Source organism: Cotesia glomerata, linkage group LG6 (genome assembly GCF_020080835.1).
Source record: "Cotesia glomerata isolate CgM1 linkage group LG6, MPM_Cglom_v2.3, whole genome shotgun sequence".
Classification (NCBI taxonomy): Eukaryota; Metazoa; Arthropoda; class Insecta; order Hymenoptera; family Braconidae; genus Cotesia; species Cotesia glomerata.
Genome location: NC_058163.1, coordinates 23,085,767 through 23,100,009, shown reverse-complemented (window position 1 = coordinate 23,100,009; position 14,243 = coordinate 23,085,767). Strand labels below are relative to the sequence as shown.

Sequence of the window (14,243 nt, the reverse complement as noted above, 5' to 3'; positions counted from 1 at the left end):
TATTACGTGAAAAAATGAGATTATGAGGCGTGCATTTTTGGATTTTCCAAACTTTTTATGTTTACTGTCTAACTAAAATGACTAAAATCTTCTAGCATTTAAAAAACCACGGTTACTTGTGCGCCGGGTAAATGCACAAGTGGTGTTGCCAAGTCAAATACAAGACTTTAAAGAACAGAAGTTCCGAGTGATTTTTCATAAAAAATATAAAATATCTCCGTAATACGTTCGGAAAGCTACTTTTTCATTGTTTTAATCGAAAGCGTATTAGTTTTTCAATCAAATTCAACGAAAATAAAATGTTTTAAAATCGGTTATTGCATTAAATTCTTAACCAAATACACGGCTGGTGAAATCTCCATTTTACATGTAAAAATTACAATTTTCAAACCTAATTATTTCATTAAATATCCGAGAAACCTACTGTTTTTAAATTTTTTTATTAATTATTAGGCTACGTAGATTGAATTTACAAATTTTCAGGAATTTTTAAAAATTTAACTACTTCGCATGGATCTCCTTAAGCGCTGTAATTATAAAAAAAAAGAGAATAGAGTTATTTCGCACAAAGCGCCATCTACCGAGCGCGTTGATAAACTACTTGTTCTTCCCGGATAAACCGATTAAAACGTCGCAAAGATCAGTCTCGTAATTTATATCGGAAACTCGATAAAAAATAGATTAAAATATGTCAGACAAAGCGGATTTTATCTCCGGGTAAATGGAAGCCGATTAATTTTCCATTAAAAGAAACTTTTAAGTAAAAAACAAAAATAATAATAACAATAATGACAAAAAAAAATGAGCAATAACGAAAGCTACACTTTATCGTTAAGACCAGCGAGTTAACAACCGTCTCATTAAAGATCAAAAAGAACAAAAAAGCTCAATTACTCTTGCCGTACTTTTATAAAAATAAAGTACAAGTAACTAAAAAATTCGCTGAAATAGATTTATTTTTTCTTTTACCGGCAAAGTAAGAATAATTAATTGGACATAATGGTTAAGTGTAGTAACAAGCTCTTGTCTTGCTAGTCGGATAATTATTATTTTCAACTCGTTTAAAAAATACAGAGTAGTTTGTAGTTAGTGACCGGAAACACATTGTTCATCGTATTTATTTATTTTTTTTTTTTCTGTAATCACCCTTTTCACAGTTGGTTACTCGACTTTGTGTTTTTTATCCGGGCAGTAATGTAAATCACGCATAAAAAGCTCCGGAAATAATTGCACCTATTATTCAGTTGAATTTCTATTTTAATTATCTTTGCTTTTATTTAAAATTTTATGTTTAATATTTAATATTTGTTATATCGTTTTAATTAATTAAGGCGCGTTTAATCCTCTTGTTTATTTTTATCCTATACAATAATGGAATAACTTGAATATATTATGGGAATGGTTCCTATAATATTATAGGAATGGTTCCTATATTATTAAAGGAATGGTTCCTATAATATTATAGGAATGGTTCCTATACTATTAAAGGAATGGTTCCTATAATATTATGAGAATGACGCACATAATAATAGAAAAATGTTTGTGTTCATAATAATGAAGCAATCACTTCAAAAATATAAAGTAGTTATTATATATTTTTTTGCTAATAAACTTTTTTTTGTAAATAAAAATTGATCTTTTACTAGAGTGAAAAAATTTTTTTTTCATAATTTTTATTCACGTGTGTACTTAATCTTAAATTGTTTATTCCAACTCAGTTACTTTTGTGTTAGATAATATTGAAAAATATTGTAGCGATTCTAAAGTTTCTCTAATAAAACGGATATTTTCTCACTATACAATTAGCGGAGCAAAATAGATATGGAAATTCATTGTTTATTTTTACAATTTTATTTTATTTTTAAAACAAATTATTTATTTACAATACATACGTTGAATATTTATCGAATCCACCTTTTGGGTATGTAATTTTTATTGTTTATATGAACAATATTACTTATTTTACATATTTCAAATGATGTTATTGGGAAGCAAGTGAAATTATCGAAACTACTAATAATTTCAAATGCTTCAAAGTGGTCATCGAAGTCACAAATAACTTGAGTTGTAATGATAAATATCTCAATATTATTAGTCATCATCATTATAATATTATGGGATTGGTTCCCATAATATTATAAGAATGGTTCCTATACTATTAAAGGAATGGTTCCTATAATATTATGGGAATGGCGCACATAATAATAGAAAAATGTTTGTGTTCATAATAATGAAGCAATCACTTCAAAAATATAAAGTAGTTATTATATATTTTTTTGCTAATAAACTTTTTTCTGTAAATAAAAATTGATCTTTTACTAGAGTGAAAAAATTTTTTTTCATCATTTTTATTCACGTGTGTACTTAATCTTAATTTGTTTATTCCAACTCAGTTACTATTGTGTTAGATAATATTGAAAAATATTGTAGCGATTCTAAAGTTTCTCTAATAAAAGGGATATTTTCTTACTATACAATTAGCGAAGCAAAATAGATATGGAAATTCATTGTTTATTTTTACAATTTTATTTTATTTTTAAAACAAATTATTTATTTACAATACATACGTTGAATATTTATTGAATCCACCTTTTGGGTATGTAATTTTTATTGTTTATATGAACAATATTACTTATTTTACATATTTCAAATGATGTTATTGGGAAGCAAGTGAAATTATCGAAACTACTAATAATTTCAAATGCTTCAAAGTGGTCATCGAAGTCACAAATAACTTGAGTTGTAATGATAAATATCTCAATAGTATTAGGCATCATCACTATAATATTATGGGAATGGTTCCTATAATATTATAGGAATGGTTCCTATAATACTATATAAACTATTCCTGTATATTATAGGAACCATTCCTATATATTATGTGAATCATGCCGATATTAAAGTTATAATTATAGGTATCGTTCTTATAATTATAGGAACCATTCCCATAATTATAGTAAAATTTCCCAAAAATTATGAGCACAATTCCCATAATTTAACTAATCGCTCCTAAAATGGTATAGGAAAACATTTCATTAAAAATATACGAATGATTTCCACATTTTTCTCTCTGTGTTGTTATTTCGTTTTAATTAATTAAGGCGCGTTTGATCCTCTCGTTTGCTTCTAAATAAATATTGTTTCTGTTATTGTTAAATGTAATGGGATCATATTAAGAGAATTTTTCTGGTATTTTATTACAAAGTCCAATTATTATTTATTTATATATATTTATTCTGCAATCCGCAACCTTTCTGCGGGTTTTTCATCTCATCAAAGATGCATCGTGGCTCTGACGTAATTGAATAAAATAAAAATAAATAAAAGCACGATCATTAAATGTAAATAAAAATTGTTAGAGGGGAAAAAAAAATTTAATTTTAAAGAAAATATTTGTTTTTAAAATTACCCTGCAAGTTACTGTAGACTTTTTTATACTTAGGGGCAATAAATATAAGAAAGTTCGCCGTCGCCTGAGGTATCAATTTACAGCGGATCGGAATGTGTTGATTTTTATTAGACAGTAACTGGATTTTGTCTTCGAAATGAAAAAATAGTAAAGTCTGATTGTCGTCCTTATAAAAGTAAACTTTCTTGTTGGTTCGAAGGGGATTAAAAAAGTCTTGGACGGTTGCGGTAAGCTCGTTTCAATTCTGGAGGAAGCTCACGACTGATCCTATTACGGTAACAACAACTTTCCAGTCATTCATTCTCAGTTTAAAATAAAAAAAAAATGAAAAAATAAAAGACAAATCAAATAAAAAGACACTTTAAATTATACTTATACTTTTCTCAAGTTTAATGTCTGGATGTTGCGATCAAAAGCTTTCCTCAGTCACTTTTTTATCCGTAAATTGTTAAATCCGATGTCTCGGTGTCACTTAAAACTATTTTTCTTAACCTTTGGCTATTTACGTCTCCTTTGTAACGAGCTTTAAAATAATAAATAAAAATAACGATCTTGAGATACAATCTAGGCGCTATTTATACAGACAACGTCGATAACCTTTTGGGTTAAAAAAAATAAGACGCTTGGTATATTGGGACAAGCTTGAAAAATCCTGTCATGTTTACTCAGATGTGTCATAAAGTTTCATACAAACGCTTTTTGACGCTTAAATGTCACTTTTTTTATTAAATTAATCTGACCTAAATTAATAATCTTTTAGGCTTGATTGATTCTGAAAGTTTATTTTTTTTATGCAATTTCGAAAAATTTTTTAATATTATTTACATTAAAAAGAACTATAAATAAATAAAATTTTTCTTTCCTAAATAATGACTTTTGTTAAATTGCACTGTGTTTTCTTAATTATTGACGTTTTTAAAAATATAAGCTCATCCTGATGTTACACTCATCATGAGCTTTCATTTAAGTACCTACTTGTATTTTTGATATATTTTTCATATATACATATATATATATATATATATATTTATATATATATATATATATATATATATATATATATATATATATAAATATATATATATATATATATATATATATATATATATATATATATATATATATATATATATATATATACATATATATATATATATATATAATATGTATAAATATATGAAAAATTGATGTGGGTACTCAAATGACAGGTCTCGATGAGTGTAATGTCGGGGTGAGCTTGTATCTTTAGAAATGTCAGTAGATGACAAGATACAAGGTCATTTCTTAATAATTGATATTTTTAAAAATGTAAGCTCATCTCGGTATTACACTCATCAAGAGCTTTCATTTAAGTACCCACATGCATTTTCATATATATTTTACATATATATAAGATATATGAAAAATTGATGTGGGTACTCAAATAAAAGGTCTTGATGAGTGTAATATCGGGGTGAGCTTATGTATTTAAAAATGTCAGTAGATAACAAGATACAAGGTCATTTCTTAATTATTGATATTTTTAAAGATGTAAGCTCATCCCGATGTTACACTCATCAAGAGCTTTCATTGAGTACCCACATGCATTTTCATATATTTTTCATATATACATATATATATAAAATATAAAATATATGAAAAATTGATGTGGGTACTCAAATGAAAGGTCTCGATGAGTGTAACATCAAGATGAGCTTATATCTTTAAAAATATCAATATTTCACAAGATAAAAGGTCATTTCTGAATTATGTATCTAAAGATAAAGCATTTTTGAATGCAACCTAAATACTTATCATAATAAGTTAAATATTGGTGAGAATGATATGAAACCTTAAAAGGCACAAATTCAAGTCAAGATCTTTGCAATGACACTAAATGTCACTAAAAAAAACCGATTTAATCATATGACTGTCCTGGAAACAAAATTTTTCTTATTCTCTTAATAATATAGATTAAGACGAAAAATTTTTCCAATCAAATTAAAATTCTAATTTTTTTCTGAAAGTCAAATTAATTTTTCTATCAGTATACATTGTTATTTTTAAATTTGATATAAAAAATTTCTTGCCACTTACATATTTTTAGGCTATTAATTTTTTATGTCGAATTTTTGGAGTTTCAAATAATTCGTAGATTTTAGATATTTGTCCCTATCATATCAATATAATTTTTAAATTTATTTCAAAAGTACCGAAACTCAATTATATTGTTCTTAAAAATACTAAAAATTTTTATCCCAAATCCGCAATTCTCTTCAATCACATAACAACTGTAGCTCCTAATCACTATTATGATCATTCTTATCCTAAAATATTTGAAGATAAGAACAATATTCCTATGTATGTCAGAGGATCCCCAAAGGATGTAATCTGTTTGTTTTATTCTCAAAAAAGTAACTTGAGCTCTCCAGCTTTTTTAAAGGTTAATACAGTTGACGACGATAACATAAACTTTTACGAGTCCATTTGACGCAACGACGTCACTTACTTTTTACGGTGATACGCCAGAGTTAGAAACAATGAGAAGGTATATTGCAAAAATAAGCTAAATTGGGGAGTAAACTTTGGTGAGTAACTTTCTTGGTAAATCCATGAGCAATAAATATAAAATATTAAATATATAAAATAATATAAAAGTGGTTAGAGCTCTCAGCGATAATAGACCCGACACTAGGCACTTGAGACTCAATTAACCTCCTCCTTCCTCTCCTTTCCGATCCTACAACTATTCAATAGACTAATATTTACCGAGTGTACATCACAAGTAGCAATCGAGGGCCTGCTCGTCTGAGTAACCGTGTACCTTGATTATGCAATTCTATAACCCCTTCTGAGAGTCTATCTATCTTCTCCGCTCGACTACACGGCCCTCGAGCTTACGCTTTGAGCTTTAGCTTCTCCTCTTCTCCTCAACAAAACACTTTTCGAGTGTTGACACTTTTCAAAATTTATTACACTCCAACTTTCGAATAAAATAAAACAAAAATTTGGCGGTCCGATGACAGTGTCTTTGTAGTTCGCCGGATCCGGACTCGTGACAGCTGGAAGGGGAGGTGCTACAAAAGCCCTCGGGTGTTGCTTTCATCGGTTTCTCAAGGGTCGAAACACCACAGCCCCGTGTACACTCACCGACACGGGCCACAGCTGAGTATGTCCCTTGATTCCGGTGGATTCTAAAGTAATTACCGACAAAACCCAACGGCGAACCGAATCTCATTAGTCTATCAATCAATTTCCGCTCGAGAATCTCTAGATACGGATGAGAAATTGACGAGCATGTCTCTGATTATATCATACGTTCATCTATATAATATATGTATGTACGCACATATATTCAGGTAGGATTTAATATACGTCCATTAATTCCGGGCACGAGCATTAGCGGTAATTATAAACCGTTGATTTATTTTTAATTATTTGCTGGTATTGCAAGGGAAAAAATTCGCGGAGTAAATGATTTTTTATTTATTTAATCAGTCCGGAGTAAATTATTTTTAACTTCCCGCTAAGAAAATTGAAAATTTTCAAAAATCGGGAAATTATTGGTTTTACCCCGTTTTTCGAAAATCGAGTTTTCATCAGATCTCGACGTTTTGAGGTCCTAAGAAGCTTTCCTGACTATTCCCGCGAGGGTGTCACTATGTCTGTATGTGTGTGTGTGTGTGTGTGTGTGTGTGTGTGTTTGTGTAAGTATGTAAACCTCTTATAACTTTTGAACGGTTGAACCGATTTCATCGCAGTTGGTGCCATTCGAAAGGGTTTCCCTAAACTTAGATTTTCTGTTAATTTGAACCGATTCGGACTGATAGATTTTGAGAAATTTGGAGAAATCTAAAAAAAAGTAGGAAAAAAATTTTTTTCTGAAGTGGTTTTTTTGGGATAACTTTTAAACGGCTCAACCGATCGATTTAAAAAACTAATCAGCTCTCAACCTTGAAAAACCACGTCGATCGCCGCCAATCCGGTCAAAATCGGTTGATTCGTTCGAGAGATATCGTGAACGAAAGAAAACCGAAAAAAGTGTTTTTTCAGAGTTACTCCGAAATTTCTAGTTTGACCAATTGAAACTTAGAAAGTATTTATAAGGCTTAAAAAACTAAGTAGAATGCCGCCAACCGCATAAAAATCGGTTCATTCATTCAAAAGTTATTGCGGTATGAACATTCAAAAAATAGTGTTCTATGAAACTTCTATCAGACTTTTGAGCTCAAAGAGCTCAAAAGTATAGAAAAGGTATCTCGGATGTGAGCTCGGAGAGCTTAAAACAACACACAGATTGTACTTTTGAGCTCGAAGAGCTCAAAAAAGCGGCCAGGTATTAACGGAATTAGCGGGAAGTTGCAGGGATGGCCTTTAAGGTCAACCGTTTTCCTAATTTTTTTATTGAACACTGATAGAAAAATTTGTTTATATTTAATAAGCTTTTTAACTGTTAATAAATGATTTTTTAATATCATAGGATTTAATAAATATTTATTACCAGTTAATAAATTATTTATTAAGTACGATTTATTAAATGTTAATAAATATTTGTTAACAGTTAATAAGTAATTTATTAAGGCCAATTTAGTAACGTTTAATAAATATTTCTTCATGGTTAATGAATAGTTGTTAACTGTTACCAAATATTTATTTCAAATAAAAAGTAAAAATAACTTTCTTTTAACGCTTTTATAACCCTATAGCTGGAATACATGATAATAATCCAATTTACTAAATAAATTAACCTTTTTAATATTTAAAGATATAAAAGATAATTATGAGCTGTGATAAAATTTGATATTTTACAACAAACGTTATTATAATGTAATATAATTAATGCAAATAATTTATAAAGATGACTTTTGTTTATAAGCAATCTTCATATAATATGACATTGCAAGCTTAACAAATTCACTCAACAAAATATTTATTAACTGTTAATAATAATTTGTTAACTATTAATAAATACTTATTAACTGTCAATAAATTTACTTTCCTCCCAAATAAATATTTATTGAATGTTAAAAATATTTATTAAAATTTATTAAATTAAATAATTGTCTTCAAATAAATTAAATTATTAACAGTTGATAAATTCTTCTATCAGTGAATGACAATGAATAAATAGTTGTAATTCGTTTAAAAATAAGGTAATTATTTACAAGTGGGGTCAACCATTATAATTTTCATTTTTTTTAACAAAATTTCTATTTGATTTTATTGATATATTTTTTTTTTAATATAAAAAAATGAATAATTTAAAAAAAAAAAGTTGATTATCACAATTTTAACAAATTTTACAAATTAAAAAAAAAAATTTTATAAATTTTTTATAAAATTGTGATACTCAACTTTTTTTTTTTATTTTTCGTTTTTTTATGTACTTTTCAAAAAAATATATATCAAAAAGATCAAAAAAAGATAAAATAGAAATTTTATCCAAAAACATGAAAGCCAAAATTTTTTCCAACTTTTGAAGGCAAAAAAACTATCGAAATTTTTATTTTTTTCTTTCACGATATTTTTTATTATAAATACGCCTTAAAACAAATAGAATAAAAAAAAATTAAAAATGTTAATTTTTCACCTAGATATGGCCAAAATAGGGACTCCACTTGTAAATAATTACTAAAAATAAAAAGACGTATTTAGAAATTTTTTAAATTAATAAATCATTTTTCTTTTTATTTTTACAAGCAGCATTTTTTTAAAATTCTCCTTAAAATAATTTATTTGTTGAAAATAGATGAAAATTTCCATGCACAGAAAAAAGTTGACTTGAATTAAGTAAATAATTTTGAAGAATTTCATATTTTTTATTTGAGTAGAAAAATTCTTAAACTAAAAAAGTTTTCTTGGTTTAAGTAAATTTCACTTAATTCAAAAATTTTTCGTCTTGATTCAAGACATTGAAACTCTTCAAAATTATTTTCTTAGTTCAAGAATTTTTCTCTTGATTCAAGTTATTGTTTTTTTTCAGTGTGTAAAAGTTGATTTCAGTAGTATTAAAGTAATTAATTTCATTTATATTTAATGTTAAGATTTTTAATAAGACTTGAGATAATTTGTTCGAAGTATTAATTAGTAATTTGACATTCAAAACTGAAAAAAAGCACCAAATTTACTCGGTGTTTAATTTTTTCACTTTCGATTTTTTAAAGCGTATAATTGTGCGTAATTTAACCATCAAATGTTTATAATGATGATTGTCATTGAATTATTAAAGTAAAGAGTTGTCGGCTAAAGAGTAAATGGATGATAAAATGAAAAAGCGCCTGCGAAAGAGAGAGAGAGAGAGGAAGAGAGGAAGAGAGAAGGAGGAGGAAGAGGGAAGAACGCTGTGTGCCAAATAGGGTGAAGCTAACGATAAATTACGGCTGTTACCACGAGTTATACACAGAGCAGCGCATATGTTGGAGGCTCTTTTGAAGTCAAACCACACTGGAAAATTATTATGGATAATTAACGGTAATAACGACAATAATGTATAGCTCAGCATGTTATATTACCGGAGTTGTCTGCAGATAAAAGTTTGTTTTTTATTTCCATTATTATTTATATTTTTATTTTCACTCAGATTTTAATTTTCTACGTCTACGGCAAAGTCTTTAAAGTAATTATTAAATATTAATAAGCTAATTACTCGGGTTTTAGAATTTTCCTATTTTCGCGGTGAAATATTGCGCACCAACTTCGTATAATATAATATAATATAATATATTTTATGACGTTAAAAATTAATTAACTTATTTTATAAAAAGAATCCGGGGGTTAATGGATTTTTTTCTAAATATCTGGTCAATGCCTTCTCGGGTCAGCCCGACGACAAAACTAATTAAACAACTTCATTAGTATAAAATTAAGATTCTCTGGAAATTCTTTTTACCGTTAAACCTACTGACAACTTAATAATTTATTCCCTGACTGCCCGCTGGCTTAGTTGTACTACTTTTTATTTATCTTTTTGTTAATTTTTAAAACTTTCGTTCTGTCGAATTAATGTTAATTACTAATTAGATTATTAAATAAACGATCTTAATTAAAATACCTACTAACCCTATCATTTTATTTACAATTATTTATATTATTAACAGCTGTCTAAAATTATTTTATAAATATCATCAATATTATAAATTTTATTATCTAATATTAATATTGTTTATCAGAATTAACTCATTTAATTTAAAATTTACAATTGGAAATTTTTCTTTAAACTTTATAATCTCGAAAAAGATATTTATAATAGGAATAATTGAGAGATGTTAACAGTTATCATCACAAAGTATAATAATTATCATCTAAGCTAATTTAAATTTCATATAAAAAATCATGATCCTCGATAGTAATCATTAGCATCCTCAATAATAACTACTACAATTAAAATGATAAATATTAAGATACTTTACACTGTAAAAAAAACCGGTGTAAGTCCATGCGGTGTACGGTGTTAAAAATTCCGGTGTTAAATTCAACACCGAAATCGGTGTAGCAGTAACACCGTTAGCGATGTAAATATTTTTTTTCGGTGTTAAATCGGTGTTATAAATTTTCCGGTGTTGATAATATTTTAACTAACACAATTTTTATAATTAAACTTTTATGTTTAATAATTAAAAATAAATAATCAAAAAAAGTTAATATTTAATTTAGAAAGTTTAAAATAATAGAATATTAAGTAGATAAAAATTTTTAATTAAAATAAATACACTGTAAAAAATTTCCATGTAGAAATGGATCCGGAGTACTTTACGTTATTTAAACGTTATATAAACGTTATTTACCTCTCACAACTCTACAGGATTGTTCTGAGACTATAACAAATTTTTGGAAGTCTGCTTAGTAATTTTTTTTTACAATTTAGCATTGATAATTTAATAAATACATGCGGCAGAATGAATTTATATTGCCAACAATAATTGTATATGACAAATAAGAATAGTATTATAATAGAAATAAAGTAATAATAGAACTTACATTACAAATAAAAATTATTTGTAAAATAAAAATATGGTCGTCACAAAATTATCTTATTTTCTTAATTATATCAATAAATATTGGACATAAAATCACTACCGTATATGTACAAGAAAAGATAAATAAACGAAACCAAATTTTATTTTGTGTTAAATGGGGTCTTTTTAATGTATTCCGATAACTTATCACTTATCACAATATATTCAACTAATAAATTTAATTAACAGTCACTGCAAATGAACCTTGAAAAACCATAAATACAAAACTGTTCTAACGAAATTCAATTTGACAAAAAAAAAAAAAACCTATTTCTTTAAATAAATAAATTGGGAACTTAATTGACCTCATATATTTTTAATAATATGGATTAGTAACAAAATAATTCTGTTTGTCATTTTAGAAGGTTATGAAATATGTCAGCGCACTCCACTACTGTACAACGTAGAGTGCTCCCAACTATACCGTTTGGCTCTGAGAACAATCCCGTAGAGCTCTGAGAGCTCAACAACATTGAATTATCAGAATCCGAACAAAAACAGTTTCACTGTGAAAAAATCGCGCCAAGTCCACGTTCATAAGACTATTAAGAAAAAAAAAATTTGTTTTTTTCTTTACAAAAATATATAAAATAAAAAAATTAAAAAATCCAAGTAACCGATATGATTGTTTATGATTTTCGGAAATTAAAAAAAATTTTGTTACAAATTTAAAAATTAAAAAAAAAGTTTGGAACGTATTTAGTGTGCGCGGTTGCAAAATTAAAAAAAATTGAAATACACAATGACGCACACCAAGTACGTTCTAAAATTTTTTTCTTAATTTTTAAATTTATAACAAAATTTTTTTTAATTTCCGAAAATCATAAACAATCATATCGGTTACTTGATTTTTTAATTTTTTATTTTATATATTTTGTAAAGAAAAACAAATTTTTTCTTAATAGTCTTATGAACGTGGACTTGGCGCGATTTTTTACAGTGAAACTGTTTTGTTCGGATTTTAGTATTTTTGTAATTATAATAAAAATTTACAATTGGTACCAACTTAATTAAATCTTGCATTGGTTGCATTTTTTATAGCAAACTATCCCCTTGAAACTACAGTTTATGTAAAAATAATTCCAGCGCACCCTGGCGGGTGTAGATGCAAGCTGTGAAATATCTATTTTTAACTGTAGTTTCCCATCTAATGAAGGATTACTATGCATTCTCGAATTATTTAGTCTGTGGCAGATCACTTTGCCCATCGAAAAAAAAGTCAGGATCGAAATTTTTGCGTTGCTATAGTTTGTGCTGATTAAATTTAATAATTTCAAGTAGATTAATTGTTATAAGTGAATATAATTAATTAATAACAGTAAAATAAAGTATGAATTACTGTTATAATATACAATTTAGGAAAAAAAAGTACCGTAGAATTAAATAAAATTTTGCAACCTCAAAATACCGTTCTGCTTACAGTAAACACAGTCGGTAGTCTGGCGCTCCATTTACAGCAGATTTGAACGGAACTTGGCGCCAGATTCTACCGAATCTGTGGACTAAATAAAATTTTGTTACTGTAACTCTACAACGAACAGTAAACTGTGTATAGTTGTGGTAACTCTACAGTTACGTTACCAGAATGAAATTTTTTTTTCCGTGTATAGAATTCCTATAGCAAAATTTTTTTCTCCGTGTATTTATTTATTAATTTTTTGTCAATCTAAAATTTTTAAAAATTTCTTTGATCTTAAAAAACAAAACGAAATTTTAAATAATTAATTTCCCTGTAAGCTCAAGGATAAAGAAAAAAATAAAAAGGTAAAACATTTAACCGGATTTAAGCACTAAATTATTCAATCGAAGCAGACAGCAAATGGGATAAGAATAAATCGTTAAAATAGTATTAGGGCTATAAAAAAGATAATAAAGTATAAATTAGTCAGAGTGGGCAGTAGCCTCTGAGAGAGAAAGAGTTAAGTTGGCATTTAGCGATTGCAACGTAGCTTATTGGTCGATGGAAAACGCTCGGTAAGCGTTTCTTAATGTGCCCGTTAAGCAGCTTACTTTACGACAGTCCACGTCTAGCCTGTATAGTACGTGTACGTGTGAGTTAGTAGTTCAATATGAAGGGTAGGACCCACAGCCCACAGTATCTCCTCCACTTTACTAAATCGTCTTATTCTCAAAGGCTTGAATAATTCTTAAAGCTAAGTAAAAACTTTTAATTATTTTTTGTTACAGCGCGGCAGGTGGCAGCATGCTGGGCGACGTTAACATTTCAGCAATACTAGATTCGTTTTCAGTTAGTTACGATAAAAGAGTAAGGCCGAACTATGGAGGTGAGTAGTTATCTTTTCGACTTTCATCGCTCGTCCATTCATCGATTATTAAATAAAATATTTAAATCAAAGAATTGGCATTGCATCGAAATTTTTTTCTTTTTAAATTATACTAAATTATCACTCAATATTTATTCATTGAGAGAAATTTTTAGGTGCATTTTAGGCAGTCAACCCAATTAACTCAAGTGACATTCAAGAAAATCTAGTGATAGTACTAAATTATTTATTTATTGATTAAAATAATAAAAGTTAAATTTAAATTTAATTACACTGATAGAAGAATTTATTTATTTATTAACTGTTTGTAATTTTTTTATTTGGAAATTATTTTTTGATTTATTAAATGTATATTTTATTAATAATCAAAAAATTTTTTGGAAGAAAATTTTGTTTAAAATTATAGAAAGTATTAATATAGAATTTACAATTCTTACTTTTCATTTAAGCATTTTAATAAAAGATTATGAACAGTTAAAAAATATTTATTAACTGTAAATAAATATTTATCGACAATTAATAAATTGTGTTTATTAAACAATTTTTTAACTAGAC

At 27.2% G+C, this 14,243-nt stretch overlaps 1 protein-coding gene across 17 annotated transcripts in view; it reads left to right on the top strand.

Moving 5' to 3' along the window:
• LOC123266811 (gamma-aminobutyric acid receptor subunit beta) overlaps positions 1-14,243 on the top strand; it is a 162,689-nt gene that overhangs the window by 65,700 nt on the left and 82,746 nt on the right. For all 17 annotated transcript variants that reach the window (XM_044731243.1, XM_044731241.1, XM_044731237.1 and 14 more), the window contains exon 2: positions 13,591-13,688. In XM_044731243.1, coding sequence (XP_044587178.1) covers positions 13,591-13,688 — 98 coding nt within the window. The remainder of the gene's footprint in view (positions 1-13,590; positions 13,689-14,243) is intronic.